The 26,441-nt window shown below is 47.1% G+C and overlaps 9 protein-coding genes across 9 annotated transcripts; 6 read left to right on the top strand and 3 right to left on the bottom strand.

Moving 5' to 3' along the window:
- Positions 1–665: 665 nt before the first annotated feature.
- On the bottom strand, positions 666–4,037 carry ASPWEDRAFT_172526 (mediator of RNA polymerase II transcription subunit 14; the record flags this gene model as incomplete). The annotated part of the gene is made up of 2 exons (XM_040830940.1): positions 666–3,305; positions 3,363–4,037. The coding sequence occupies 2 exons, from the start codon at positions 4,035–4,037 to the stop codon at positions 666–668; spliced, it is 3,315 nt and encodes a 1,104-aa protein (XP_040689405.1).
- A 1,039-nt stretch (positions 4,038–5,076) lies between these two features.
- ASPWEDRAFT_40968 (MFS transporter) lies at positions 5,077–7,704 on the top strand. The gene is made up of 5 exons (XM_040835435.1): positions 5,077–5,095; positions 5,120–5,125; positions 5,198–5,270; positions 5,355–5,624; positions 5,702–7,704. The coding sequence occupies exons 4-5, from the start codon at positions 5,462–5,464 to the stop codon at positions 7,351–7,353; spliced, it is 1,815 nt and encodes a 604-aa protein (XP_040689404.1). The 5' UTR covers positions 5,077–5,095; positions 5,120–5,125; positions 5,198–5,270; positions 5,355–5,461; the 3' UTR covers positions 7,354–7,704.
- An 831-nt stretch (positions 7,705–8,535) lies between these two features.
- Positions 8,536–10,632, top strand: pdiA (protein disulfide isomerase PDI1). The gene is made up of 4 exons (XM_040835434.1): positions 8,536–9,211; positions 9,284–9,662; positions 9,739–10,178; positions 10,233–10,632. The coding sequence occupies exons 1-4, from the start codon at positions 8,850–8,852 to the stop codon at positions 10,588–10,590; spliced, it is 1,539 nt and encodes a 512-aa protein (XP_040689403.1). The 5' UTR covers positions 8,536–8,849; the 3' UTR covers positions 10,591–10,632.
- A 247-nt stretch (positions 10,633–10,879) lies between these two features.
- On the bottom strand, positions 10,880–12,834 carry ASPWEDRAFT_40965 (uracil-DNA glycosylase). The gene is made up of 3 exons (XM_040835433.1): positions 12,267–12,834; positions 11,715–12,174; positions 10,880–11,655 (listed from the first exon to the last, which is right to left on the bottom strand). The coding sequence occupies exons 1-3, from the start codon at positions 12,629–12,631 to the stop codon at positions 11,362–11,364; spliced, it is 1,119 nt and encodes a 372-aa protein (XP_040689402.1). The 5' UTR covers positions 12,632–12,834; the 3' UTR covers positions 10,880–11,361.
- A 383-nt stretch (positions 12,835–13,217) lies between these two features.
- Positions 13,218–15,510, top strand: ASPWEDRAFT_51706 (transcription factor domain-containing protein; the record flags this gene model as incomplete). Its single annotated transcript, XM_040837640.1, has 4 exons — positions 13,218–13,304; positions 13,547–14,702; positions 14,759–15,185; positions 15,243–15,510. The coding sequence occupies 4 exons, from the start codon at positions 13,218–13,220 to the stop codon at positions 15,508–15,510; spliced, it is 1,938 nt and encodes a 645-aa protein (XP_040689401.1).
- Positions 15,511–17,130: 1,620 nt separating this feature from the next.
- ASPWEDRAFT_110312 (uncharacterized protein) lies at positions 17,131–19,103 on the top strand (the record flags this gene model as incomplete). Its single annotated transcript, XM_040828161.1, has 3 exons — positions 17,131–17,297; positions 17,416–18,001; positions 18,072–19,103. 3 exons carry the CDS (start codon positions 17,131–17,133, stop codon positions 19,101–19,103), a joined length of 1,785 nt encoding a protein of 594 aa, XP_040689400.1.
- A 1,014-nt stretch (positions 19,104–20,117) lies between these two features.
- Positions 20,118–22,060, top strand: ASPWEDRAFT_110735 (uncharacterized protein; the record flags this gene model as incomplete). The annotated part of the gene is made up of 3 exons (XM_040828200.1): positions 20,118–20,251; positions 20,300–21,523; positions 21,583–22,060. The coding sequence occupies 3 exons, from the start codon at positions 20,118–20,120 to the stop codon at positions 22,058–22,060; spliced, it is 1,836 nt and encodes a 611-aa protein (XP_040689399.1).
- A 211-nt stretch (positions 22,061–22,271) lies between these two features.
- ASPWEDRAFT_40958 (actin family protein) lies at positions 22,272–25,073 on the bottom strand. Its single transcript, XM_040835432.1, has 3 exons — positions 24,300–25,073; positions 23,682–24,180; positions 22,272–23,607 (listed from the first exon to the last, which is right to left on the bottom strand). The coding sequence occupies exons 1-3, from the start codon at positions 24,670–24,672 to the stop codon at positions 22,731–22,733; spliced, it is 1,749 nt and encodes a 582-aa protein (XP_040689398.1). The 5' UTR covers positions 24,673–25,073; the 3' UTR covers positions 22,272–22,730.
- ASPWEDRAFT_51702 (telomere length and silencing 1 family protein) lies at positions 24,697–25,848 on the top strand (the record flags this gene model as incomplete). The annotated part of the gene is made up of 3 exons (XM_040837639.1): positions 24,697–25,088; positions 25,156–25,544; positions 25,613–25,848. 3 exons carry the CDS (start codon positions 24,697–24,699, stop codon positions 25,846–25,848), a joined length of 1,017 nt encoding a protein of 338 aa, XP_040689397.1.
- Between the last annotated feature and the right edge of the window lie 593 nt (positions 25,849–26,441).

The raw sequence follows: 26,441 nt of genomic DNA, 5'->3' as shown, positions 1-26,441 counted from the left end.
TCCCACTTTCTCCATCTTTCTCTTCTCCCTTTTATTTTTGGCTTCTCTGGTGAGCTCGCCCATTGGAGCAGGCATAATAGTGACGGGTATACTGGGGAACTCATCTCAACTTATTGGTGATATTACCAATATCCATGCGGCGGTCATGGCTTTAATATATTAAGGGGTGCACATATGTGAAGAATGAATAAGGACTGATAGGGTGCCCTTTTCTTTCTTTCATTTTTGCCCCCTCCCGCCCCTAAGCGCCATAATGCTGTGTGGATTTACTATCATAAGAGCCCAAGCCCAAAAGCAGCTACCCGGTCATATATATGTGCTTGAAAATGAACTAACCGTTAATGTATTAACATTTCATCCTCAAGAGTGTCAAAAAAGGATTGGGATGTGCATATAATGAGCGCAGGGAATGTAATCATTAAGGAACACATGGGACATATATGTAGTTTCAACCATGAGGCGCAGAGATACGTGAACCAAGGCGCAAGAATACTAAACAAAAACGCCACCAGGAATGGACCCCTCGCTTACATGCTATGGTAAAAAAAGGGAAAACTGGCATATGAAAGCCAGGGAACAGGGGAAGAGATAGAGGTGGGCAGAAAAAGAAAAGAAAAGAAAAGACACCGGAGGGCTTCAGTCAAACAGGCTAGGCATCGTCAACCTTAGTCGATCATGATGACATCGGCATTGTTCGAGGCATCAAGGGGATTCCTGCTAGTCAGACTAGTCGCAAGAGCACTTGCGCCAGAAAATATGCTCACTTTTGTGCGCGCCCCAGTACTATCAGCTTGATTTGATGTCGCTTGGCTGATGGATGTTGGATTCCCGGGTCCATCTTTGTCCACCAAACCACCTGTACCAGGGCAATCTGCGACGTCCGCAAAACATCTGTCAAGTTTAGATATAAGATTTCCGACTTTTTCAACTTCTGCGACCACTCCATTTCCAAGTCCTTTCCAGCCATTGCCCTTTGAATTGTACAACTCATCCTGGAGTTTGGATACAAGTTGATCTTGATCTTTTCTGGCCTGAGAGCCACTCACATCTTTCAATATCCAAGCTATACGGCTCAGATGCTGACCGGCTATCAATTGAAACCGAAATCTCTGTATAGGGTAGTGTATTTGGAATGTCTTCGCACTGCGAGCTGTTATTTGAACCCTCAATGCTCCTTTGTGAGATGGATTAGATGTTATCCTATCCAAGGCCAGCAGTAAAGGAAGTGTAAGAGGCAAAATCTCAACAACAGAGTCTAGACCTGCATCGGCGGATGAATGGTTTAGAATGGCAGTCAGGGATTCTTGGATACGGCGATGGGGATTTGGGAAATCAAAGTTGATACCGAGGTGTATATGGAAAAGCCGATCCACCTTTGGTACGATGTCAGCAGGATTAACATCTGCAAGAGATGGAGGGCCAGAAATCTTTATATCAAGACTGGCGGCAAGATTTCGTTCCGGGCCATAAACGAAAGCAATTCGTGACAAGGAAAAGGATCGAGGCGCCATTTTCTTTTGCCGAAGAGTTTCTAGAATAGAAAGTGCACATTCAAGTCTTTGTAGCTTCTCAATGAGGTCAAGGATGACTGGTTGGCCAGCTGGAGCAAGAAGACGTATAGCAAAGCCGTTGCCTTTCTGTTGGAAAACCAAGGAATGATCTGACTTTGCGACCAATGTGCCAAAAGATTTTGAGGAGACGAGCAAGTTGCCATATCCTACAACAATGGCAGCGTTTTTGCGAGGGTCGATTCCATGGAAAGCAAGGCGAACCGTGTTCTTTATAAAGGACTTTTTCTTCAAACCCGCGGGCAGTGCTATCTGGAAAGTTGGTGGCAGGTTTGATGAGTTGTAGCGAATGATTATATCGGGCACCCGAAAGTCAGTTGCGATCTGCAACCGCTGAAGAGGAGGGTAGAAGTGGATACATTGTAATTCTGCCAAATATCGAGCATTGGAGTAAACTGTCAGAATTCCAGTAAGACAATGCCCTAGATCAGCAAGTGATGTATAGATCATCTTTTCTTGCGCAGTAAGAAATGTAGTGCTGACCACTTGAGTTGACCGAAGGATTGACGTGCCGTGGGTGCTTGGATTGATACCGGGACGGATTTGCGATGGTATTGATGGGCGAACTTGAATCATCCACCAGTTATCATTATCCATGCTGCTCGTTGCCGCCACAACCCAATTCTGATTCCAAAGGCGATGCGAAAATAAGGAAAATCGCAAAACATTTGATGGAAACAACCTTCGAACATCAATTTTCAAACCTCTTGGGCTTACGGTTTCGAAACCCAGCATCCTAACATTTGATTCGATCTCCTCTATCGCAGCAATGCAACGGAGTCGAGAGATGCGAGATACCATCTCGTCAATAGCGGATTTATCAGAGCTGCGGTCATTCTCTGGACTCAAAACACTGGGAGTTGCCGAAAAAATGCTTGCTCCAGACATCGGCTCAATTGAAACTCGGAGATGTCTGGAAGACGTGAGTTGAACATCGAGTTGACAGTCACCGGGTTCGGCCCCAGAAAGTTGGGCCCGTAAATATAGCACGCCGGTCGAGAACAGTAGATTACTGCCTATATTGGTATATGCTGAGGACAATATGTGCGAGATATGCAGTGCAATGGCACTTCTCAAGATGCTCTCCATTGCAAGGCTTTCCGTGTCAAACTCAATATCTCGATTGTCAGTTTCTTGGCCCCCTCGCATCCAGCGCAAGTCCAAATATGGCATTCCGTGGCATCGACTGTTGCCACTGTTATCGCCTCGGCGACCGCTCTTAATACCGATTTCAAGCCAATTTTTGACCCCAGGTTTCGAGGCCCAGTATTGCACAACCAATGTTCGGTGTAACAGTTCGACACGCAAGACGTCGGACCAGAGACCTCTCGTCAGCTCAATAGCTTGTTTGTGAAGAACGTTGATTTTATTGGTCAATACCAGACTGTGTAATAAATCGAAACACCCGGAAAGGCCCTTATCCCGAAGTACGTCGTTAATCTTGGCATCGAGTTCGTTAAGAATTCGACCCTTGGGGATGGGAGAAGACGGGGAAAAAAGAAAGCGAATGTCAACAAAGAAAAATTGAGAGGATTTGTCGTCTTCACCAACGGAAAGGTCAAGCTCGAATTCTGCTGGTACAAAGAATGTGACTCGGCCATCGTGTACGAGGTAAGTCTGAAAGGCACGAGGAACCGCATCATGAAGCGACAATCTCACACTAATGATTCTGTTGATTTTTTGTAATTTTTTGAGAGTGGCTTTCACACTTAAAGGCTTAGGCGGTTTATACCCGAGCTAAGACGCAAGTTTCAGAAACCAAAACGATGCCATTTAACGGGATGAAGAACTTACATCTGACATGGCTGCTACCTTTCCCTTACACAATACTTCCAAAGCCGTTCTCAGATCCGGGTTTGCCACCTGTGCTCTGACTAGGTCTCTTTTCATATCCCCAACCCATTGGAGAGCCCCGACATATGCTTGATGGCGCGTACGGATGAAACTTTGAAGGTCAATTAGTTTACTGACATCGACCGCATGCCGACTCCATTGGGATAGGACGAGAAGCTTAATGAATTCGGCCCGTTTACCATGAGCAAATTCCAACATTCGAAGCTTTTTGTGCACATTTTCTGAGCATTGGTTTCCTGGTGACTTTGCGTTGAAGGAATTTGTGGACGAAGCGTGATCTTGAGGGGAAACTTGGATCTCTGCCAATTCTGTAACCAGGTCTGATAAATCATTCCAGCATTGCTGTACCGATCTATTGACCAAAGTTGTGAATGGAAAAAATCCCTGGGTTATATGTGTCAACTCAGGCAGATCCTTAGTTATGGTTGAAACTGCTCCAGCTGCGGATGCCTGATTAGATCCATCAAGTGGTTTTCTAGCTCCATTGATATAAGCCGAGCCGTTTTGTAATCTGGCGGAACCGACAGCTGCCTCAATACCCTCGAAGGAAGTCGAGAGGCCATTTTCAAGACCATGGACACCCTGTTTGGCTCCACCGATATTGGCATTGTCCATGACGACGCCCGGCATGTCTAGACACAGATCGTTGGATATGGTCTGTTTGTCCCTGTTTAGCCCTCCCCTCCTTTGCCCTCTGCACGGCAAAGGGTGAGCGACCTAATGGAGGTGCTATTTAGAGCACCAACAAGCCGGCGCTGAGGCGGGAAGGGAACCTGATAATATACAAAGGTTGAACCGGATTTCTTAGCGTAATGCCATGTATATTGTTTACCGGTGCGGGAAACGCTGGTTTTTTTTAGCAACCGTGACGATGATGCAAATAAGCGACACAATATCGGACTAGTCGGGCGTGCGAATGCCCAATGGGTATCGGGATAGTTTGCGAAATAAAAAAAGCTTTTCGGCGTCAAAATAATGCGATTGCTTCTGATAAAGGTGGTGGCTGGACTGAATTCTCAAAATAGGCGACGGGCATTCAAAGCGAAACTTTGAGTTGTAAAATTGAAAGACACTGGTGTAGAAGAAAAGCAATGCTCAATATCTTTCGGACAGGAGGGCGAAGGTATGAAAGGGGATGCTGGAGATGAAAAGAATAAAGCGGGGGTCGTAGTGATGTCAAGGTAAATTATTGAGGACATACACTAACAGCATATAGAGGGTTTGTCTTAAAAAAAAAAAAAAAAAACAAAGACATAAAAGGGACACACTCACCAGTGCATGCCAAAGTCTGATAAACATCCGGTGTATTTCAGAGAGACGATGGACTGATTATCGATGAAGCCGGCGCGATGCGACGCAAATGCACGAGCACCAGACCAGCCTCAGTGGCTGAGACTTGATGCCTTGATGCCTTGGTATTTTACAGCACCTTGTTTCGCGCCCGGGTCCCGTCAGTATTATTGTCTAGAGGTCAACTTTTATCCAAGGTACCAGATCCATACCTAGGTAAGGTATTAGGTATTGTCATAATACGGGAAGTGATACCATTACTACTAAGGTACATACCTTATGGACCTATCCTAGGTGGGTTAGCTTAGCTGGGGGTAGAGAACCATAGCTTCCCGGGATTCATAGCTCCACACCCTCTTTTCCAGCTGTCTCTCAACAATACTACTAATTAATACCTACCTAGGTATGAACCTTTCATTGACTAGCTACCTACTACCCCAGTCTACACCTCTCGCTGCCTTTCTAAGTAGTTCTTGTGTTGAATGTCTTGAGTTCTACCTAGGCTCTCATAGTCGGCCATCCGGAATAGCTGGCCACTTCACAAAAAAGACTCAAAAGGTAGACCTGCCTCTGTGCTAGCATCATTAAACTGTTTTTGAGATGAGCTGACACCTTTTTGCTTTTTCTCGTTCCACCATGTAGTTCATAAGATCCCTGAATATCTGCTTTCACTTATCGAATCTCAAATTTCATTTTATCGATTCAAACAACTGCCTTTTTAATTCTCTTCTAGACATGATAATCCCTCCATGAATCGGGCTGGAGTTGATATGCCACGAGAGGAGGTTACGGAGGCAGGGCCTCTGCGTCCGCAGTATCCGGGCGATGATACACGGCCAACCAGCAAGATGGAGCTCGCAGGATGGTATAGCTACAGCTGGGCGGCGGAGGTTTTTACGGTGTGTGCTATGGGTATGTGGTATTCTCGAAGCTATAATCCTGGGATTATTCGAGGCCCATTCATTATCTGATGGCATCGATTTTTCTAGGCTCTTTTCTCCCCATTACGTTGGAACAAATGTCCCGAGATCGTGGTGTTCTCTTGTCGGACAAGGTCACTCCATGTACTGCATCCTGGAAGCCTTCCCAGCAAACATCGATACATGAGAAGCCAGATGTGCCAGGTTCCAGCCAGTGTGTGATTTATATACTTGGCTTGGAAATAAACACCGCAAGCTTCGCAATGTATACGTTCTCAGTGAGTGTACTTATCCAAGCGATTTTGATCATATCAATGTCAGGTGCTGCAGACCACGGAAGCTATCGCAAAATGTTCTTGGTGACATTCGCCTTTATTGGGTCCATTTCCATGATGTTATTTCTGTCTGTGGCACCAAAGGCTTATCTTCTTGGTGGGCTATTGGCAATAATAGCCAATACCTGTTTTGGGGCGTCATTTGTGCTCTTGAACTCGTTTTTGCCCCTTCTAGTCCGCCATCACCCGTCTGTACTGGGCAGCAAAGCTAGTGAAGTCCTACCATCTGCTCGCCATCCTTCGCCTGCCTTTAGCAATGACGGACCCCAGATCAACGATGCAACGTCATCATTACTCCGACATGACCAAACCGATGGAACAAAATTAGCATTGGGTTCGACCAACCCTACGGGTATCTCTCAAGCGCTGAATATCTCTACTCAGATATCCTCTTATGGAATTGGTATAGGCTATATTAGTGCAGTGATTCTGCAAATAATATCTATCCTTGTCGTCATCAGTACCCACCAGACTACGTTCTCGCTGCGCCTTGCCCTATTTCTGGTTGGTGTGTGGTGGTTCGTGTTCACCATACCGGCATCACTTTGGCTCCGTTCTCGTCCAGGTCCGCCATTGCCACCTGCTCGTGATGGGAAGCATCGTCGCTCATGGCTTGGCTACATGGCCTATGCTTGGAGGTCGCTCGCTAGGACAGCAATGCGAACTCGACACCTGAAAGACATTATGTTGTTCCTGGCCGCCTGGTTCCTTCTCAGTGATGGCATTGCTACTGTCAGTGGAACAGCCGTGCTCTTTGCAAAAACACAGCTCAACATGCAGCCTGCGGCATTGGGCATGATCAACGTGATCGCCATGTCCTCAGGATTGCTTGGTGCATTCGGTTGGAGCTACGTGTCGCGGTTGTTAAATCTACGAGCCTCGCAAACCATAATCGCATGCATTATTCTTTTCGAGGCGGTTCCACTTTATGGTCTCTTGGGTTTCATACCGACTATCAAGGCAATGGGATTCCTTGGCCTTCAACAGCCATGGGAAATGTTTCCGCTAGGTGCTGTATACGGGCTTGTTATGGGCGGGCTATCGTCATATTGTCGAAGCTTCTTCGGGGAACTGATTCCCCCGGGCTATGAAGCAGCGTTTTATGCCCTTTATGCCATAACCGACAAGGGCTCGAGTATCTTTGGGCCCGCGATTGTTGGCCTCATCACCGACCGCTACGGGGAAATTCGACCCGCGTTCGTGTTTTTGGCAGTTCTCGTATTCCTTCCACTGCCACTTATGCTTCTCGTGGATGTGGAACGAGGTAAACGCGATGCACTTGAACTGGCCGCAGAACTAGGTGGTAGGCAGGACGTCGATGCATCTGGGTATGGGACTATCCCTCACATGGATCCCCTATACGAGAACGAAGTGGTGGACCAGTAAAAGGAAATATAAAAGAAGTCTGATGGGTGGGTGTCTACTTGACGACTATTGTACGACAGACATTGTCTTCATGCGTCTCACAGTACGAGTACTGGGTTTTTATCTTGCCTGCAGAGTAAAAATATACTTCGAGGTTCAAATACCCGTGAATAAAACTCATGGCAGGAAAACTATATCGATATTCATCACAGCCTACTTTAGATGTCCATTTCTCGCTTGGATGCTCTATACCACAGATCTTTTTCATTCCTACTACCTAGCTAGGGTCCTATACAATATGCCTTCTGTACTCTGTAGGTATCTAGACTACTACATCATTACGTATGGGCGGAGCATAAAAATCGACGGTGTGGGGAAACCCGATATCTGGTATTCAAGTGGATAGGAAGGTACTGGCTGGGTTTTATTTGTATATCCGCCATGTATCAAGTGGTACTGTACTCCGTATCTTCGGCACGCCTATGTACGTAGGTGGGTACCTTATTAAGTAACAACTGATCCATCAATAATTCAATAATAATATATATATACATCAATACAAGAAAAGGGCGGCGCATAAGCTTGTCCATATGTATCTAGGAGGTACCTTAGGACCTTAGGGAGGTACTAGGTTATGCCCCTACTTCTACCTAGGTAGGTAGGCATCTAGCTATGCGTTACAGCATGGTAACCATAATAAACTAATAATAATAATACTGTACTGTTATTATGTTCTCCCTATTGCATTGACATCTAGGTAAATGGTACTTGTATTGAGAGAATCATACCCTGAACACCGCCTCAATTATTCTGGGGCCGAATTCCATGTCACCAGACCTAGTGAGCAACACGTTCAGGAAATCCCATCCAGGGCTGTCTTACAGTCACAGCCGAGCAAGAAAAAAACTCGAAATCTACAGGGTGCCTACCTTCCTACATACGTACCTACCTAGGTAAGTAGGCCGTACTGTAGTTATGTAGGTAGTTTTCTGGTGAATGGCCCACCCGTTAGCTAACCTATAGAATACCATGGATAAATGCATAATAGTATCGATCAGCCAATCCCAAGGATCCTGAAATGTCGATCCCCGCAGACAACAAGGACACATTTTACCAGTATGATGTAAACTATGTAGTAGCAAAATATGTAGTACTACTAGTCATACATCCGCTAAGCCAGGGCAATCCCTTACTGCATCGAGCGGGGCCCTGGCGGAGCCACTCAGGAAGCTCTGCTGCCAGGTGACTGCAGAAAGAACAAACTGTCCTCATCGCCTCTCTCAGCCTTACTTAATGATCCATTCACGCCGTCACCATCTCCTCTGCTCTTCTTGACCTGCCTCTTTGAACCCTCTATAGGTCTACAACTGGTTGAATACCTCCGGGACTGTGTGTTCTGCTCCGAAAAAGCGACAAAAGAAAACCCCTTTTTACAGTTTCTATTTATTTATCTGTTTGTATTTTCTTTTCTTTTTTCCCCCCTCCCTCTTGTTTGTATCACGCGTCGTTACGAAATCATGCGCTCCTTCGCACCCTGGGCTTTGAGCCTCTTAGGAGCTACTTCGGTAGTCTCTGCCACAGAAACCAAATCCGACGTCGTTTCCTTGACGCAGGATACTTTTAAAGACTTCATTAAGGGACATGACCTCGTGCTGGCCGAGTTCTTCGCTCCCTGGTGCGGCCATTGCAAGGCTCTCGCTCCCAAGTATGAGGAAGCGGCTACGGAATTGAAGAGCAAGGATATTCCACTGGTCAAGGTCGACTGCACCGCAGAAGAAGATCTTTGCAGAGAATATGGCATCGAGGGTTATCCGACCATGAAGATTTTCCGTGGCGTTGAATCTCCCAAGCCTTACCAAGGCGCTCGCCAGTCAGAGGCGTAAGTTAACCACTTCGTACCAGGACACCTTTCATACGGTTTAATGTGAAACTGACTCGTGTAATACTTCAGTATTATTTCCTACATGGTCAAGCAGTCGCTCCCCGCTGTGTCAACAGTGACCGAAGACAACATTGAGTCCGTAAAGTCCTTGGACAAGATCGTGGTTATCGGTTACTTCGCTTCTGACGACAAGGCGTCGAACGAAGCTTTTACCACTTTCGCCGAGTCTCAGAGGGACAATTACCTTTTTGCGGCCGCAAGCGATGCGGAAATTGCCAAGGCTGAGGGTGTAAAGCAACCCTCGGTTGTCCTCTACAAAGACTTTGATGAGAAGAAGGCGATTTACGATGGTGTATTGGACCAAGAGGCCGTCCTTAACTGGGTGAAATCTGCTAGCACCCCTCTTGTTGGAGAAATCGGACCTGAGACTTACTCCGGCTACATCACGGTAAGTACTTGACTAAACCACATGGGGTTTCCAGTCATTATAGTTTTAGTTCTAACGTGCAACTTCAAAATCTAAGGCTGGAGTCCCATTGGCATACATATTCGCGGAGACCAAGGAAGAACGGGAGCAGTTCACCGAAGCCTTCAAGCCCATTGCCCAGAAGCACAAGGGTGCCATTAACATCGCTACCATTGACGCTAAGCTATTCGGCGCTCACGCTGGGAACCTGAACCTGAATCCCGAGCAGTTTCCTTCGTTCGCCATCCAGGACCCTGCAAAGAATGCCAAATACCCCTTCGACCAGAACAAGGAAATTAACGCCAAGGACGTCGGTAAATTCATCCAGGATGTTCTTGACAACAAGGTTGAGCCTAGCATCAAGTCTGAGCCTGTTCCAGAGACCCAGGAAGGCCCTGTGACTGTCGTTGTGGCCCGCTCTTACAAGGAGCTCATCCTGGACAACGATAAGGATGTTCTTCTCGAGTTTTACGCGCCGTGGTGCGGACACTGCAAGGCGTAAGTTCATCCCTCGAGGTTTCATTTACCATGTATCTAACCATATCGGAACAGTCTTGCTCCTAAGTATGACGAGCTTGCAAGTCTCTATGCCAACGTTGCCGACAAGGTTACCATTGCCAAGATCGACGCTACTGCGAACGATGTGCCTGATTCCATAACCGGATTCCCCACCATCAAGCTTTACCCCGCTGGCGCCAAAGACTCCCCGGTCGAGTACGCCGGATCCCGTTCCGTGGAAGACCTCGCCGAGTTCGTCAAGGAAAACGGCAAGCATCAGGTTGATGGCGTCGCCGCCGGCGCTGAGCAAGCCAAGGAAGGTGATGATGATGCCTCGGCTTCTCCTGCCTCATCCAGCCAAACTGAGGCTCCTGCTGCTACCGGCGACAAGGAGGGACACGATGAACTGTAAACTTGGATTCAATTTCCAAGATTTAGTTTCCATATAGCACTGTATTCTAGCGAACTCAAATCGATCTGCTGAATTTCGTCCTCATCTCCCCTTGTCATTGGGTTCAACTGTTTATTCTGCGCAGAGCTCCCGGGCTGCCGTGTCGAAATTTCCTATACTGCCATATCTAAGTAGGCCATGAGGATCTCGCACATATGAAAATATACAAATTTCATGCTAGCAACTTGTAGAAATGTAAAAAGAACAAGCACAAAATTCTAAAACATTGATTTTTAAAACGTGACTCAATCCCTGGATTTACCTGCCTTGAACCCATGTAGACATTTCCCGGAAACATGTTTGCCATTGAAGCCTATATAGTCCGTATCCTGGATTTTCTCAAGTTGAAAATTCTCATCCTCGGTTGATACCTTTCCTGCCAGACGTCAGTTAACTGATTTGGTTCCATGTCAAACTATTTGAAATGATAGCCACCACTCCTATTCCATAGTTGAAACAGGACCTTGCCTTTGCTGGAAGCTGTTATGGCCACGCCTACCCGGATGTACCTGTATCTAGTGCAGCCCTATGTAGATTTTACCCAGTGACATCAAGATCGCATACGCCATGGAATTAAAAGTTAAACCTTACAAAACTCAATGGTACCTTTGCTGATACACTAACTTACTCCATGCAAGCCTGCCAATTGAAGGAAATGAACCAAAAATGAAAATAAAAATAAATCAAGAGTAGATCTTTAATCATAACTCGGAAGATCATTGATGCTTCACTTCATCCACTCTTGGGGTTTGCTTGGTCTGCAGATTCTGCAGCAGCTAAGGCTTCAACGGCATCAATATCATCATCCTCAAATTCATCGTCATCACTGTCAGCGTGGGGTGGTTCTTTATCTTTCTCTTCAGGCGGCTGGGATTTCGAGGACTTCTTTTCAGGTGTGGTATTTTGCAGTGCGGCACTGGGAGCATTGGCATTTGTCTTTGGGGTCAAGTTCCAATCAATGATCCCATCTTCCCCGTATCTTTCCGCAAGCCATTCATTGCATTTCTTGAAATGCCCGTTGTTCAACTACGTTTAATTTTAGTTAGCGTGTTAGAATTGTAATGGCGTGGATACAATTGACTTACAAAGCCCCTGTGTGCACTCAGTGGACTTGGATGTACTGATTGTAACACGTAATGCCTGTCTCGATTGATTGCCCCTACACGTTTCCCGGCCGGGGTGCCCCATGCAAGAAAGACCACCCCACGGGATCGCACCCTAGCCACGGTGTCCAGAGCTTTCTGTGTAAACTTTTCCCATCCTTTGTTCGAATGGCTATTGGCTGAGTGAGCGCGGACCGTCAAACAGGTGTTGAGCATCAACACTCCACGCTCGGCCCACGGCGTGAGAAGTCCACCTTTATTTGGAGGTCGCTCGAAAGAAGGATAATCATTTTTGAGGCAAGTATAGATATTTGCCAAAGACTGAGGAGCAGGGGTTGGAGGAAGAACGGAGAATGCCAAACCATGAGCCTGATTGACATTATGGTACGGATCCTGCCCGACAATGACCACCTTTACCGAATGCAAGGGTGTAAATCGAGACCTGGACAACACACCAAACTGTCAGCAAAAAAGACTGTAAGAACTGCGAAAAAAACAAGAGTTTCTGTGATAAATTGATGGGATCAACTGTACCAAGAGTAAATGTCTTTTTCCGGGGGGAAGATTTTTGCACCAGATTGCTTTTCCTTCTGGAGAAAGCGCTTCAAAGCTAGGAACTCCGGGGACACCACTTCTTCCTTAAGCTGTGCTAGCCAGCTCTCTTCCAAAGTGTCAATTTCGAGTTGAAGCAATTCTTTCTGCTCCGAGGTCAATGATGCCACCCACTTCTTCTTATCGAAATTGGGTGACGAAGTCTGAGGCTTCAGGTCTGCGCATTTCGTTTTTTGGGGGGGACCAAAAAAGGAAGTGATACTGCCCTTTCCTTTGGGTTTCTTGTTGCCGCCATCTGGTGTAGCAAGATGATTGGCATTGCGCTTGACGCCCGTAGGACTGACCATCACGGCGAGTGATAAACGAGGTAGAGTAATTCGGTAGTATGGTAACCCACAAGACAACATACACAGCTAATATTAGCAGAGAGATGACAGTGAAATATGCTTAAATGATCAGGACGATGTATTTAATATGAGATGTGTTGGGGATCGTTGGTTGTCCGATGTCCATACTGCCAAATTGACCTGTATATTGGCGTCTATAACTAGCTCCAGCTGTTCCATGATGGCGATCATCGGAACGCGTCGCCTTTCTTTTAGACGCGTTCGAAGCTTCACGCGTAGATGGGCTTGGCAGTATAATAATACAGTACAGTACAATACATACCCTGGGTAATGGAAGGTATGGTACCCAGATTGTACCTACCTTACCTATGGATGTAATGTACTGTCCAGTACCTGGGTAGGTACCCGACGTACAATAGGTATGGACATCCATTGCGATAAGGTATTTTACTTTACTAGGTATTATTTGACTTCATCAACCTCCACAGCACCTATCGACCATCACTAACACCATGCAATATGATCTATGATGGATCACTGATTTTTTCTGCCTTCTACTTTGGACTGCTCATATTTTCCATGGGAAATGGAGCTTACTTGGCTCGCTGATACCCCCCAGTCGCGGAGTCGTGCAAGAGCCCTGCGAGCATGCGCCAATTGTCAACGAAGAAAGGTGCGTTACTGCATTGCAATCCTCCCTCTACGAAGTATCTTCTGCGTCATATGGAAATTGTGCAGGGATACCCCGTGGAATACTGCGCAATTATCATCCGAGCCTGTATATGTATCATCGCAAAAATTTTCCTTTTTTTTTTTTTTTCTTCCCTTCTTTTCCATATGATTTTATTAGATCGTCGTCCTGCTGTAAAGATATGGAGTATGTGTGTGTAACCCGAGAGCTAAGAGACCAAAAAGAAACGTTGTCGTCATTTCTCGACTCATTTAGGAACCGAAATTGGCCTGTCCGGTTCAAGGCAAGCCCGCACCAACAACCATATTGAACACGGCGGTAGAGGATTTACCAGTGACAGTCGCTCAGCCTCTACGTCGGCCATACCTGTGACTTCTAGGGTTTCTCAAACGGAGCGTTTTGTAGGAGATCTAAATCCTGAAGCTTTCATTCGCGAAAAGTTGAACGGTCCATCTGAAAGTCCTTTTCGTGATCGAATTGGGCTATGGATCAGCTCCCCCGCTGTACAAAATGATGATGGAACTAGCGATCGTTTGTCCAATGCAGAGACTGCTGTCGCAGGCCAGCCAGCTGCACGAACCCCAGAGTCTCCATCTATAGCATCCGTGCTGCATCGACAGCATGTGTCTGCCATCAGAGCATGTGACCGTCTGCCCCTTACGACAAGAGACCGGTTGATTTCTATCTACTTTTCCAGAGTTAACCATATTCTCCCGTTACTCGACAAGGATTCCTTTCTTCGCGCCTACTCCGAAGGCACAGCATCCATATTTCTTGAAAGAGCTATGTGCCTTGTTGCCGCCAAAGACAAGGCATCTAGTTCTTGTTTGCGCCTAGTTGTTGATGGACCTGTTATGCCATCTCGTCAATTCTGTTCCGAGATACATAAAGGACTTGTCGCCGCAATGAATGCTGGACTGGAGTCGGACCGAATCGTTCGCATTCGCATTCTGGCATTAATGTCTTTACATTGCGAAGGCTACGAAGGCGCGGAAGTGGCAGCCATGCATCTTTGTCAGGCTATCCATCAGGCACAGACTGCAGGCCTCCACCTAGATCGGCCTGGTCGAACACCAGGTGACTCCCTTTCGAGGCTTTTTTGGTGCCTGTGGACCCTGGACAAGATGCATGCAGGAATAGGTGGTCGTCCCATTATCGTGGCAGATCGTGATATTGGAATCGTGAAGCCGGATATCAAAGACCCCTCTATCTCTCGGTCAGCATTCGACATTTGGCTTGCTATCTCTGACTTGCTGTCAACCGTCATATCTTTTTATAGGCCATCTGCAGAAAATACTGTTGGATGGGAAGACAACTTTCCGACTTTCGAGGATATTGTAGGTGAACATGTTCCAGATGATCTGGACTTTAGCACCCTGGGTATGTCTTACAGGAATGAACGGACATGTACATTTTAATGCTGAACATCACCATAGGATCTCTAGAACTCTATTACCATGCAGTTGGCATTCTCTCCTGCAGGTCTACATTACCTGATCGCCCTGACGGTTCCAGTACATCCAGTATTCGTCAAGGTCTTGCTGCCGTCCGAATATACTCTATTGTCGCCTCCGAATGCGCGCAGGATCTGCCTCCTCTTCCCATTGTTCCGTACGCACTTGCTCTTTCCATGGGCGTATCTTACCAACAGTTTCGCTCGAGTAAGCTCATTACACATTTTGATCGAGCCAAGGCCAGCTTGGTAGCATGTTGCTCCCTACTAGAAGGGCTTGGTGTCTACTGGTACTCTGCAGAAGCGATGGCACGGTTGGGGCGCAAAGCCTTACATCAAATCGAAGGGGCTAAAGTTGAATCTCGAGGCTACGTTCAAGAAGCTAAGCAAAAAGCACCATCTGGTCGAACGTTCATATCGACGAATATTAACAATTTGGCGTCAACCATACCTATGGTGCCCTGCAGTAATAATGCGAGCGGTTTGGAATCAAGCCAGGAAAATAATACTGCTTTTTTTAGCGTCCCTTCAAGCGCCCCATCACATAACAGCGTTCCATTTGGGAATTTGGAGTCACAGCTGTTTCCTGGCCCTGATGAAACCGGTCACGATGGGTTTGAAGATATCGACATGCTCTTCGATGATTTTCTAGATCTGTCTCTTCCCACCAATTTCTGGGACCCCGTTTTTTTCACGGATAATAATAATTCTGGGGCTGGAGACTATGCTAAGTGAAAGGATTGCGGGTGATCTTGAGGTAGAAGCTATAGAGCAGCAAGCACTGTCAGTGTCACGCGCCCGGCTACTGTTTGGTAGTCCAACGGTCCAAGGCTAGCGCTGATTCGTGGAGAAGGGCAGTGCTGTTGGGTGCGGACTGCCGATCGTCATACCATCGGCGGTCGACTTATGGCTTGTATCCACGGTTTGGATCAGTCTCGACTTTCGGGTGTCGACATTTCCCATGCCTAGATGTCGGAGGATTTGCTCCATCGAGTGTCAGTTGTCACACTGACACGTTCTTCTCCCATGCTTGGAATAATATTATTGCATTATTGATTATGGTAGTATGTGACTGGGTATGTGGTCAGTTGCGTTCCCATGCATTTGCCCATGGCGCTTTCCAACGCACAACCTTTCTGAGTTCAGAAAAAGGGAAAAAAAAAAAAAAAAAAAAAAAAAGAGAGAGAAAGAAAAACTTATCCATACTCTGTATCCCGTCTCCCTTTCCTTTCTCACTCCTACTTCTAGTACGCTTACAGTATTCTGTGTCTGTGGATCGGTGTTAATTGATTCGATACCTTCTAGTTCCGTGCCGCTGCCGCTAAAGATGTGGAGTCAACCCAACACACGAACAACTGAACTGTTCTCGTGTTGAAATAATTAGCAACGAATGGTATTTTCCCTCTAGCCTGGCGTGGAGAGATCAATCAAGGACACGACTCGGATTGTTATTGTCATCATCGTCAATTCGCGGTTTCATTATCCCAATTTCCCAAGTGTTATATTATCATCTTCATCATCACCATGGGGCTAGTGGCTACCCCCTAATTAAAATAAGGACTTTCTGGGTCCTGAACAGTTCATCTCACATCCTATGGCCATGCCGTCTCTTTCCTGGCATCGTCTCACATACACTTACATATATAAACTCAAACGCACGTATGCATGTCGTATTTCCGACCTGCATGGTTGTTAGATTTGAAACCCGTCGCGTTCCGAGTGATTGGACACAGGCAAATACAAGAATATCAATCAATTACCGATCTTACCTGACCTAAAAATGCTCCACTTCTTGCCTTGACCTGCGATTCCTCGTTTTATCTCTCTGCTACTTTCTGTCCACCCTCGCATCACGTACAGTCGGTGGTTGATGTAATGACATTGGTTGTTATTTTCTAAGAGAAAGGTTCAACGACTGTCAACTATGATAAACAACCTTGCATGTTGAATTTACATCTCGTGGTTCTCATTTTCTTCTATTACTATAATCCTGCTTTGTTCAGTTTTTTTTCATTTTACGGGCCTGTGTTTCTATTTCAAACCAAATATCTCACAACTCATAACCTTATGATCTCATGTTGTGATCCATAACAGTTTCCTGATGCATTCTCAGACAACCTGATCCAGCCGATCTTTCTCTACGCAAGATCTAACATTCTATTTTCAGAACACAATTGAAACTGGATAGACTGGATATACCTGTGCAGGGTTGGTCGCATTCCATCCGAGCAGAGGAAGTGAAGCATCACTTGGCGACGTCATTACGATTGCAGTCGACCAAATTTCACCTCAATGGCGTCTATAGCTGAAGAGCGCCTGCCAGCTCCCACCGGCTCGGGAAAAAAGACAGAGGGCATGTTGATTGGCCAGGGACAGCACAGCCAATTGCCTATCCATCCAATCCCTCAGTTACAAGGCCCGTTTGATGAATCGATTATTGAAGCCGTTGAAGGGACCGAGGATGAATGGGTGGTTGATATTGATGCCCAATCTCGGCGCAGAGACCTACTGGAAAACTCCCAGTATGAGCGACTTTGCGGCAGGAGATGGCGCCAAAGAGCTGGTGAAAGGCAAGCAGTTAACGAATCTTCCATATGAAAGCACGTGATATCTGATCAGTAACTGACGATGAATTTACAGGTACCATCCTTTTTGGAAACTCACGTCCCAAATGTCATTCGGTGTTTACCTCCTCACCAAAAGAATCGCAAAATCAGAGGTGGAAGTTATGAAGATCCTTCAAAGTCATGTGGATGAGATGGATGGATTCCTCGAAAGGACCACAGATGACTTTACCATCATACAGATTGATGTTCGCACGAGGATTCAGTATCTCAGCCTGCCACTCGAAAATCTGGATATTTTTGATGAGATGCTGGATGATCGCAATTTTCGACACGCCATGATAGACTACAACGACAAGATTGAGCATGCCATTGGGCGTTTTAAATCTGCTGTCAAAGACTCCCTCAAAGACATACAAAAAGGCAAAGAGGCTATCGGTGTTCTGTGGCACTACATCGGACAGTCAGCTAAGGAAAATAGTCCACTTCCCAACAACCTAAATGCGGTATACAATGCCATGTTAGCTAACACCGAAGGCTGGAACATAGCCCTTTCGAAGCTCCGCAGAAGAGGGAAAGCCCTCGGTTCTGCACTTCTTCAATTAGGGCTGGTCGTTACGGAGATGCAGCGACGAGTTGGTGTAGCCAGCAGGAAAGATGTGGTTCGTAGCCAAAATAAACCCCCCTCAAATAACATAATTTCATGGATGTATAGTTCTGACATTGAAATAGGTATCATTTACCCCGCCTCCCAAAAGGCTATCTCGGTCCCGGTCAATCAAAGAACGGCTGTTTGAAAAGGGATCACTGATTACCATCACAAGCTGCTCGACACCAGAGAAGCCTTTGCCCCGCGATCCTGACCCTGTGAGGGCAGCCAATATACTGTCGATCCCCAGGCAAGCTGGAGGTCTGGGAAGTACGCGAAAAAGCGTTACAGACCTTAGAACAATCAATGAGTCCAAGGGCTGCGGTATGGATGCAGAAAGTCCCAGTCGTGCAAAGTCTGTAAATCACACTACGCATAATGCTGGCTCGAACACGGTTGTCCCCAAACTACAGAGGAATCTTAGTAGAAAGATATCTATGTCAATGCTTCCGAAAAGATCTGTGAACGACAAGTTTGAGGCTGTTCAGAATCGGCCTGCTACTGCACCTTCTAGAACTCTCAAGTCTCGGAGTGTTTCTTTGGAGCAACTGAAGTCACTCCGCACAAACAGAAAAACACAGAAAAAGACCGTCCTCGAATCGCCGATGTTCCACCAGCCGGAACCTCATAGTGCAACTCATTCCTCGACAAGGCAGGAGAAAATCAAAGATCAGCTCTCACATTACTTCAAATCTGATAGGGTGATTGACGCCTGGGAAAGTACAGCAAGAAATGAGGAAATGAATTGCCATCAATCGGCACAGAAAAAAAAGGACTGGCCATTGAGCATATTCCGCGCAAAGTCATCGAATGCTCTTCATGGTCCTGGCGGGAATAGGACAACCGCTCTTGAACAGGATTTGCAACGGCAGATGACCTGGTTGCAGGAGGAATCTGAAGCCTTGAAGACATACTCGCTGAAGCCAAAATGCGACGTTGCTCCAAGAATACACATATTTTCCGTCGACGCAGCTTTTTCTGAGGAAGAAGAGGAATATAATGATGACAAAGATGGAAGTGAAACCGTAAGAGGCGAGACGGGATCGATCATAACAGCCCTCCCTTCTGTGCCGCCTCCAACTTCGAGCACGCCGAATGAATTCTGTACGACATAAACAAATGGCAGGCCGTTTACCGAACACCATCTGCCATCGGCCAACATTTCTGGTTGATAAATAATGTCTACCGCCATTGCGATCAGATACGGCCAATAATGTGCATCTTCACGGCGACTTCAACAGTGTGATGCCTCCAAAGCTAGCCTGATTCTGCGTTTTTAACCCAGGCATTGCTAGAAGCTCCTGTGCTATTTTTATAGTGTTGATGAGCCAGAAGTCTAGCTACAGCTAGTCTTCATTCTTCATGGGCAGTGGCCCTTGAATCGACTCTATCCTAGTCCAGCCCTCGAAGCTCCTGTTCATCGAGCTGCTCTCGCAAGGGCTGATACATCTATAAATTCGCCGCCTTGCTTGGACGCGCTGCTTTGTTTAACTGGACATTTCCTTAGGAACAACAACAGACACTTGACCATCTCTATTGATGAGTGTAATCCCTTAACCCCAGGAAGGGGCAACGAACTGTCACGACTATTTTATAGCGCAGCAAATAGGTATTAGTATAATATAATACATATTCATGTTATATATGTTCCATTTTTGCTGTATTCCAGAACGGTCCAGAACTTTCACCCGGCTGGGGTTATCTGGTCGCAGCTTGACTTGCCTTTATATGGCCAGCTACCCCGGTCAACACGTCGAAATGCGCATTGAATTGAATGTGAGGTCTAATGTAATTAATTTACCATCAAGCCATTGCTTCCCTACAGTACACTTTATCTCTATATTCCATTATCGAGGCGCAATGGCATTTACTAATCATCGTCAAAAGAGGGGCTTTTTTTTCTCTTGCAGCCTTGTTTGAAGGATTTTCGTATTTAGTTATGACTCATTGGCTTGCTGTTATATGCTTCCTCTTTCTCCATCTCTCCCCCTTGTGCCTGTTCCTTTTTGTTTGTCTTTTGATGGTGAGTTAGGCTGATGATCTAAGTTAATCCTAAATCTCTCACTATTTCGTGATCGCATCTTTCCCTCGGCCATCAACTCTTATTCGGGGGCATCGCACTCTTCAAGATGGCGTCAGCAGCAACGATAACGCCACAGGTAATCTCTCTGCACGAACATTCTATCGAAAATACAGATCTCATGGACGAAGCTGCTAAATGGGCAACAGTTATCAGGTCCAATCTCACTAAATTACAAAATGAGTACGCACGAAAATACTCAATCGAGGAAGGTCCACAAACGTACATTAGCGAAGAAATTCTTGCCGTGCCCTGCTCAGTACGATCTCGCACCCGGCCAACCACTCTCGCTCCTCTTATTGCTTCTTTGATCTACCCAGCACCGGTAGGCAGTTTTGCACAGGTGGTGAACTACGAGCGCGATGTTGCTACCCTAAAGGAAGCGCTGCGCCTACAAAAGAGACACCATGAGGGATCCATGCATCATAAAAACCCATCTGAAAAAGGTCGTAGACCCCGTTGGTCTGATCGAATCCTTGCTCAAGGCCCTTGGGATCAAATAGCCACAGCCGAGATGCTCAAAGGTGTCCGGAGCCTACCAATGCCAGTAGATATCAGCAATGCTGAATCTCTCTCCCCGTTTTTCAACCACCTCAGGCTCGGAGGCAGCAATGAAGTGGTATCTGATACGGCCGGTAATGGTCAAGAGACGGTAGAGCCTTACTACAATCTCCCCATGCTCGAATTTGAAAAGGGAGTCTTGTTTGCAGATCGACGGATGGATCTCTGCAAAATGGCTCTTGGCCCTCCCAATGTCTCAACTCTCATGCAAAGCTTGCGAAACAACACGTTTGTTCAGCACTTCCTCCTTGGTAACAACATCATCGGGCCAACAGGTGCGCGTGCAATCGCGGACTTCATCCTCGAGTTCCCCTGCCGCATCGATACCTGGTATCTCGCTGGTAACTGTATCGACAGTCATTCATTTTCCCTGATAGCCGATGCCCTCGTTAAATCCACTGCCGTCACAAACCTTTGGCTGAAAAGAAATCCCCTTGGCCCAGGTAGCACGGACTCTATCTTTCGTCTCATCGCCAATACCCCAAACCTCCGGACACTCGACCTCGATCAGACCGAACTCGGCGATGCAGGTGTAGTTGCTCTATTCAACAAACTTGCGACATATTCTCCTTCAATTCCCTTGTCTCTGAAAGCCATATATCTCTCGGGTGTAGGCATATCAATAGCCGCCTGTGAGGCCATGGCATCATATCTTGCCTCCCCACACTGTGGGTTGACATCTCTTTACATGTCCAACAACCCTATCGGTGATGCTGGAGCAAGGGCCCTTGCAGCGGGGCTCCAACATAACAGATCCATTCAGCGTCTTTGTCTTCAATCAATCGGACTAACGGGCACAGGTGCCAGAGTACTGATATCATCATTACACAATCACCCCACTATTCAAACTTTAGATATAGGCCAAAGTTATTCAACAGAGGATTTGGGTGTTAGGTATGTCTTTTCATCACCAAATTAGATCACTAGCATGCTAACACTAAGGAATGGCAAAGGTTCAACTACCTCGCCTCTGTAGATACCATCACTGCCCTTACTGTTCTACTGACGACATCATCGGCCCCCCTCACTTACCTCAATCTCGGCCCACAGCCCATTGACACCACGACAGCTATACCACTTGTCTCCGCAGCACTGCAATCAAAGTCTATACTGCACCTCTCTCTAAAGCCACTCATCCCCTCGGAAAGACCAAAAGAAGACATACAATACCAACGTCTTACAAAGGCGCTCTTTTCCCATAACTTGTCAAACATCCGTACACACTACAACAATCCCAATATGACCTATAAAGAATGGGACGATGATTTGAAAAGATGGTGCGTCAGCGATGAGACTAGTGTGAGGAAAATCGACAGTGTGTATAGGAATCGCGCTGCACAGAAAGCAAGAAAGGGAGAGGAAGTTTTGAACAAGTGGCTGGATGAAAAGGATAAGGCGATAGTCGAGGAGGTCATGTATGGGAAGTGGTAAATTTAAAGGGGTTAAAGGGATCAGTGGATTTTTACCTATAACCAGACTATCATTTCACAGCCTTAACAAAAGAAGAGACAGAAACTCATTGGAACATCCAGCATCTTCTATACATGTGGAGTTAAGAGGTTTTCATCCATTGAGTAGCCAACGATGGGTATGAGGTATGGCTGAGATATTTGATATACAACAGGGTAAATTTAATCCCCGAACCATTTATCTTTGGCGAATTATTACCTATACGTGAGATCAAAATTCATACATGGTAGAATAGTATTCAAGATATCCCACTCCAAGTTCTATAGAAAGGAGAAAGAGAAGAGGGAAAGAACAAGCCAAATGGCAAGTGGTCAAGATGATGATAAATTTGCTGTAGGTAGGAACAGTGCAGGACTGAAAACCAAGGGAATTGAATGGCATTACTCGTACAGATAATCTAATGCGAAGAATAACTTCCAGTTGCTTTGCGACTTCTTGGGAAACATCGCCAAAAGCTTCTCAGTCGTGACCGTAGCACTGAGTACGCCCCCCAACTAAGTAAAGGAGATCACACCATTGAAGTGGGCATGAGCAAGTTCCCAGAAAAGAAAAAAAGGTGTAGGTAGATAAATGAAAATGGGTAGATATTTGGGGAAGTCGATGATGCGACTGATCATGACGTATATAGTGTTTACTTGCAACGCTTCTCAACGATGTTCGGGCCATGCTCATCGTACTCCTTCTTTGAAATCCACATTTGATGGAAGGTACCCAGACTGGCGAGGATACTACCTCCAACCCAGGAGCCAAATCTTCGCTCTGCGGTGTTCCCAGGAGCCGAAATCCTGACCCGCGGGCCGGGGAAGGTCTGCATGAGCTCCTGGTTCAAGCGGTCGGTGAAGCCATAAAGCAAGCTCGAAGCACCGGTCACGACGACGTTGGCTAGCAAATGGGGACGGATGTCAGCGTCAACGCCATTCAGGGCGCTCTTGATGAGTTCTGGGACAGTTTGCGCTTGGGTTGGCGCGGGGAACGACGACTCGGGGTCCGGAATGGCGGCTTTGGCATCGAACAAGGATTCTACCACCCTATATCGATCGACGCCAAACACCTGGTTGTAACCATCGGGAAACTCATAGGGCCGACCCGGGCTGCTCTTCGCAATCTCTTCATTTGAGACGCCGTTTAGACCAGTCGCAGAAAGCTTGTTGGGCCCCGGCCAAACCTGGACGACGCACTCCTTGAATTCCGAGAGCGTTCGTTCTTCGAGCAGCGTGCGGTACGAGGAGTCTGGTGCCTTCTCGGGTGGGAAGGTCTTGTAATTGGCCTGCGGAGGCTGACCCGCTTCGACGGCGGTTTTAGAAGAAATAAGATAATGGGGCGTTATGGTAATCGGTTGTGGCGAGTTAGCCTTGAATAAGGCGCGAATCTGCGACGAGATATAATCACCACCTAAAGGAGAATGCTGAACGCCCCGCTTCAAAATCATTCCATCATGAACCGGCGTCACGGAGATATTGGAAGCACCAATGTCAACGACAAGAGCAGAAGCCTTACCGGCAGCAAAACTGTCAACGGGGGGTAACAAGTCTTGTTAGCTGAAAGGCATATTTCAATGAGACAAAACGGGCCCAAAACATACGCTGCCAAAACGCCGTTTCTTGCTATGTAGAAAGCTGGCGTCCCCCATTTCTCCATGGCGATTTCGATGGTCTTTTCGCGTGCTTTTGTAGGATTCCACCCGGACTCAGTCATGAGGAGCGGGCTGTCCGCGAGAGGTTTCTCTTCAGCTTCGACTCCCTCCATTTCCGCAGGCAGCTCACCATCGGCGACATCGTTCAGACCGTTTTGAAAGGGATTTCCCGGTTTAGCACCAGTCAATCGCGATGTAAATGAGTATTCCCACACTTTCTCTGCCATATCCCAATCCTCCACGATTCCATCTCTGCCTATCGGATTGTGAACCGACAGGCCGGGGCGGGGAGTGACAAAGACGTCGTCACCATATATGAACTTTTCTTGTCCATCGAAAGAGTATTTTCCATAGTAGGTCGGGATCAGCGATTTCGGCGTATCCTCCCCCGCAAAGCCAGCGCGTGTCGTTGAAAATCCGGGATCAAGAACAATAGCCGAAACCTCATCTATACCACGTACCAGGATCAGCGTCAGCTCTTAGAACACAAGGCCTTCCACGGGAATAAACACCCAGGCTTTACAAGATGCCCTGAGATGTGCAATTTTGGTATTCGGGTTGACATACCTCCGCCATATTCGGCAGCTGAAGGTGGGATTGAAGGGTTCATATTGAAGGGTGCCCGGACGGCGTGGACACAGCCTGTATGACGGCTTTGAGAAAAGTTTGATGCCTTGGGCGATGACCTTTGAAGAGACAATCCAAGCGACACCAGAATCAAGGGGTTGGAGTCACGCAGGGTTGTGCGAAGACGATGGATGTTATTCGCGGCGGAGATCACCACGGCGTAGGTTGGCGCGGATGGAACCTCCCGCAGAAAAGAGCGCGACGCCCTCCAACGACCGCCGACCCTAAGAGGCAGGCCTCTTTTTGGCCACCTTCTTTCGCAACTTTTTGATCCATCTACGTTTCCCCTATCTTTCAACTTTTCCATCTCCATAGCCTATGGTCATTTGTGATGGTCATGGATACGGAATTTGGCCCAAATCCTGAAACTCTCTTTCGACCGGTCAAGAGACGAAAGTTCTTGCGCCGTCGTCCTGATCCTACAGCAGAAGATCAAGATGAAGCGCCAGCCGGGGTGAACGGAACAGAGGCCAGTCATTCTTCTACTTCTCAGGCCCATCAAGGCGCCGATGCCGCTACTCAACTTACGGATGTGATGCGCCTCCGACGGCCCCGTCGAGCTCGCAAAGGAGGCATTGAATTCTCGACCACCCCGCGACCAACCGCTGACAATGGGAGCCAGGCCGCCGTCTTGACAGCGGCGGAGGACCTTGAAGATGAGAAAATTCAGGCCATGTGCGACCGGTTTACGGGGCATACGGGACAAACTGTGGACGTCGATAAACATATGTACTGTCCCCACACTCCTATAGTTCCTGGTGCTTTGCAGGCTGTGACGGAGTACTAACAAGATAAGGATGACTTATATAGAGACTGAAATGGCTAAGCGTTTCCGACACGATGGGTCGGGAGAAACTGTTGATTCGGAGGCTCCCGCGATAGACGAAGCCAGTGGCGGACAATCCACGACCGGCCTGCCACAACGCGAGCCTGCATCGTTGGGCAAACTACACGAAATTGATCTCGGCCAGGAGACGAAGCTACAGAATATAGCCCGAACGGAAGCTGCGACCAGAAGACTGGCGGGCGATGAGGCACAAGATCCGCTGGCTGATGAAGATGGGACGTCCAAGACGGTACCACCAGCAAGAGAAGATGGAAAGCCGTGGCGGCATCGGAAACGACGGAAGAGCGAAGATATCGAACGAGATCGGCTTGTTGAGGAAGTCTTGCGCGAGAGCAAACGTAAGCAGCCACTCCGCATTCCCCCCAATCTTATATGGTTGCTGACAGCCTTTCGCTTGCCCTTTTAGTGGACATGTACGATGCGCCAGAGGAAGAAGAGGCACCCGCCGACGACCAGGCCGCGGATGACCGGATTGCTGAACAGTTCCGGAGGGACTTTATTGATGCGATCCAGTCACGGCGTCGCGTGGCACGGGCGAAAAACACCAAGACAGCCAAGGCAGAAGTGCCACGGGGACCAAAACTTGGAGGCAGTCGGAGTGCTCGAGCTGCCATGCGAGAGCAAGAGAAGTCACAGAAATAAAGGCATACACCGTTTTCTTCCAATGGAATTGTATCTATACTGAATTACAGATCTAATACGATAGCATCGCAAAGGTCGGGTATCTTTTTGTCCATGAAGAAATTTCATCGTACATATAAATATGCACCCCGAAGAACAGATTGTCTCAGCCATCCAGCCACACGGAAACCGAAAGGGGCATTGATCATTTGTTCTGTCTCATCTTGAGTGTGATGTGGGTACAAGGCACGGGACAGGGAGGATGAACCAGGTCGATGGTGATGGCGTCGCAAAGGAGATGGGCGGATATTTATAGCTAGTAGCATGCATTGATCCCAACTGCTAGTTTGGCGCACTATGTATGTATTCCTCGGGTGTAATTCTTTTGGATCCAATCCAATGTATCTCTACCAGGGCGAGAACATGAGATCAACGCTCAACATTCTCAGTGTCTATTTGTCTAGACTTGGTGATGGGTCCACAGTGTCTAGACCGTGGCAACAGAACGAGGTTATTGGATAGAGTATTGCCATGAAGGGATAAATAGGAATTCATTAAGGAGTGATAGAAAAACAACAACAACAACAAAAAAAAAAAAAAAAAAAAAAAAAAAA

This window comes from Aspergillus wentii, assembly GCF_001890725.1.
Source record: "Aspergillus wentii DTO 134E9 unplaced genomic scaffold ASPWEscaffold_4, whole genome shotgun sequence".
In the NCBI taxonomy this organism is placed as follows: Eukaryota; Fungi; Ascomycota; class Eurotiomycetes; order Eurotiales; family Aspergillaceae; genus Aspergillus; species Aspergillus wentii.
The sequence above is the reverse complement of the archived record's forward strand: the minus strand, read 5'-3'. Positions and strand labels throughout refer to the sequence as shown.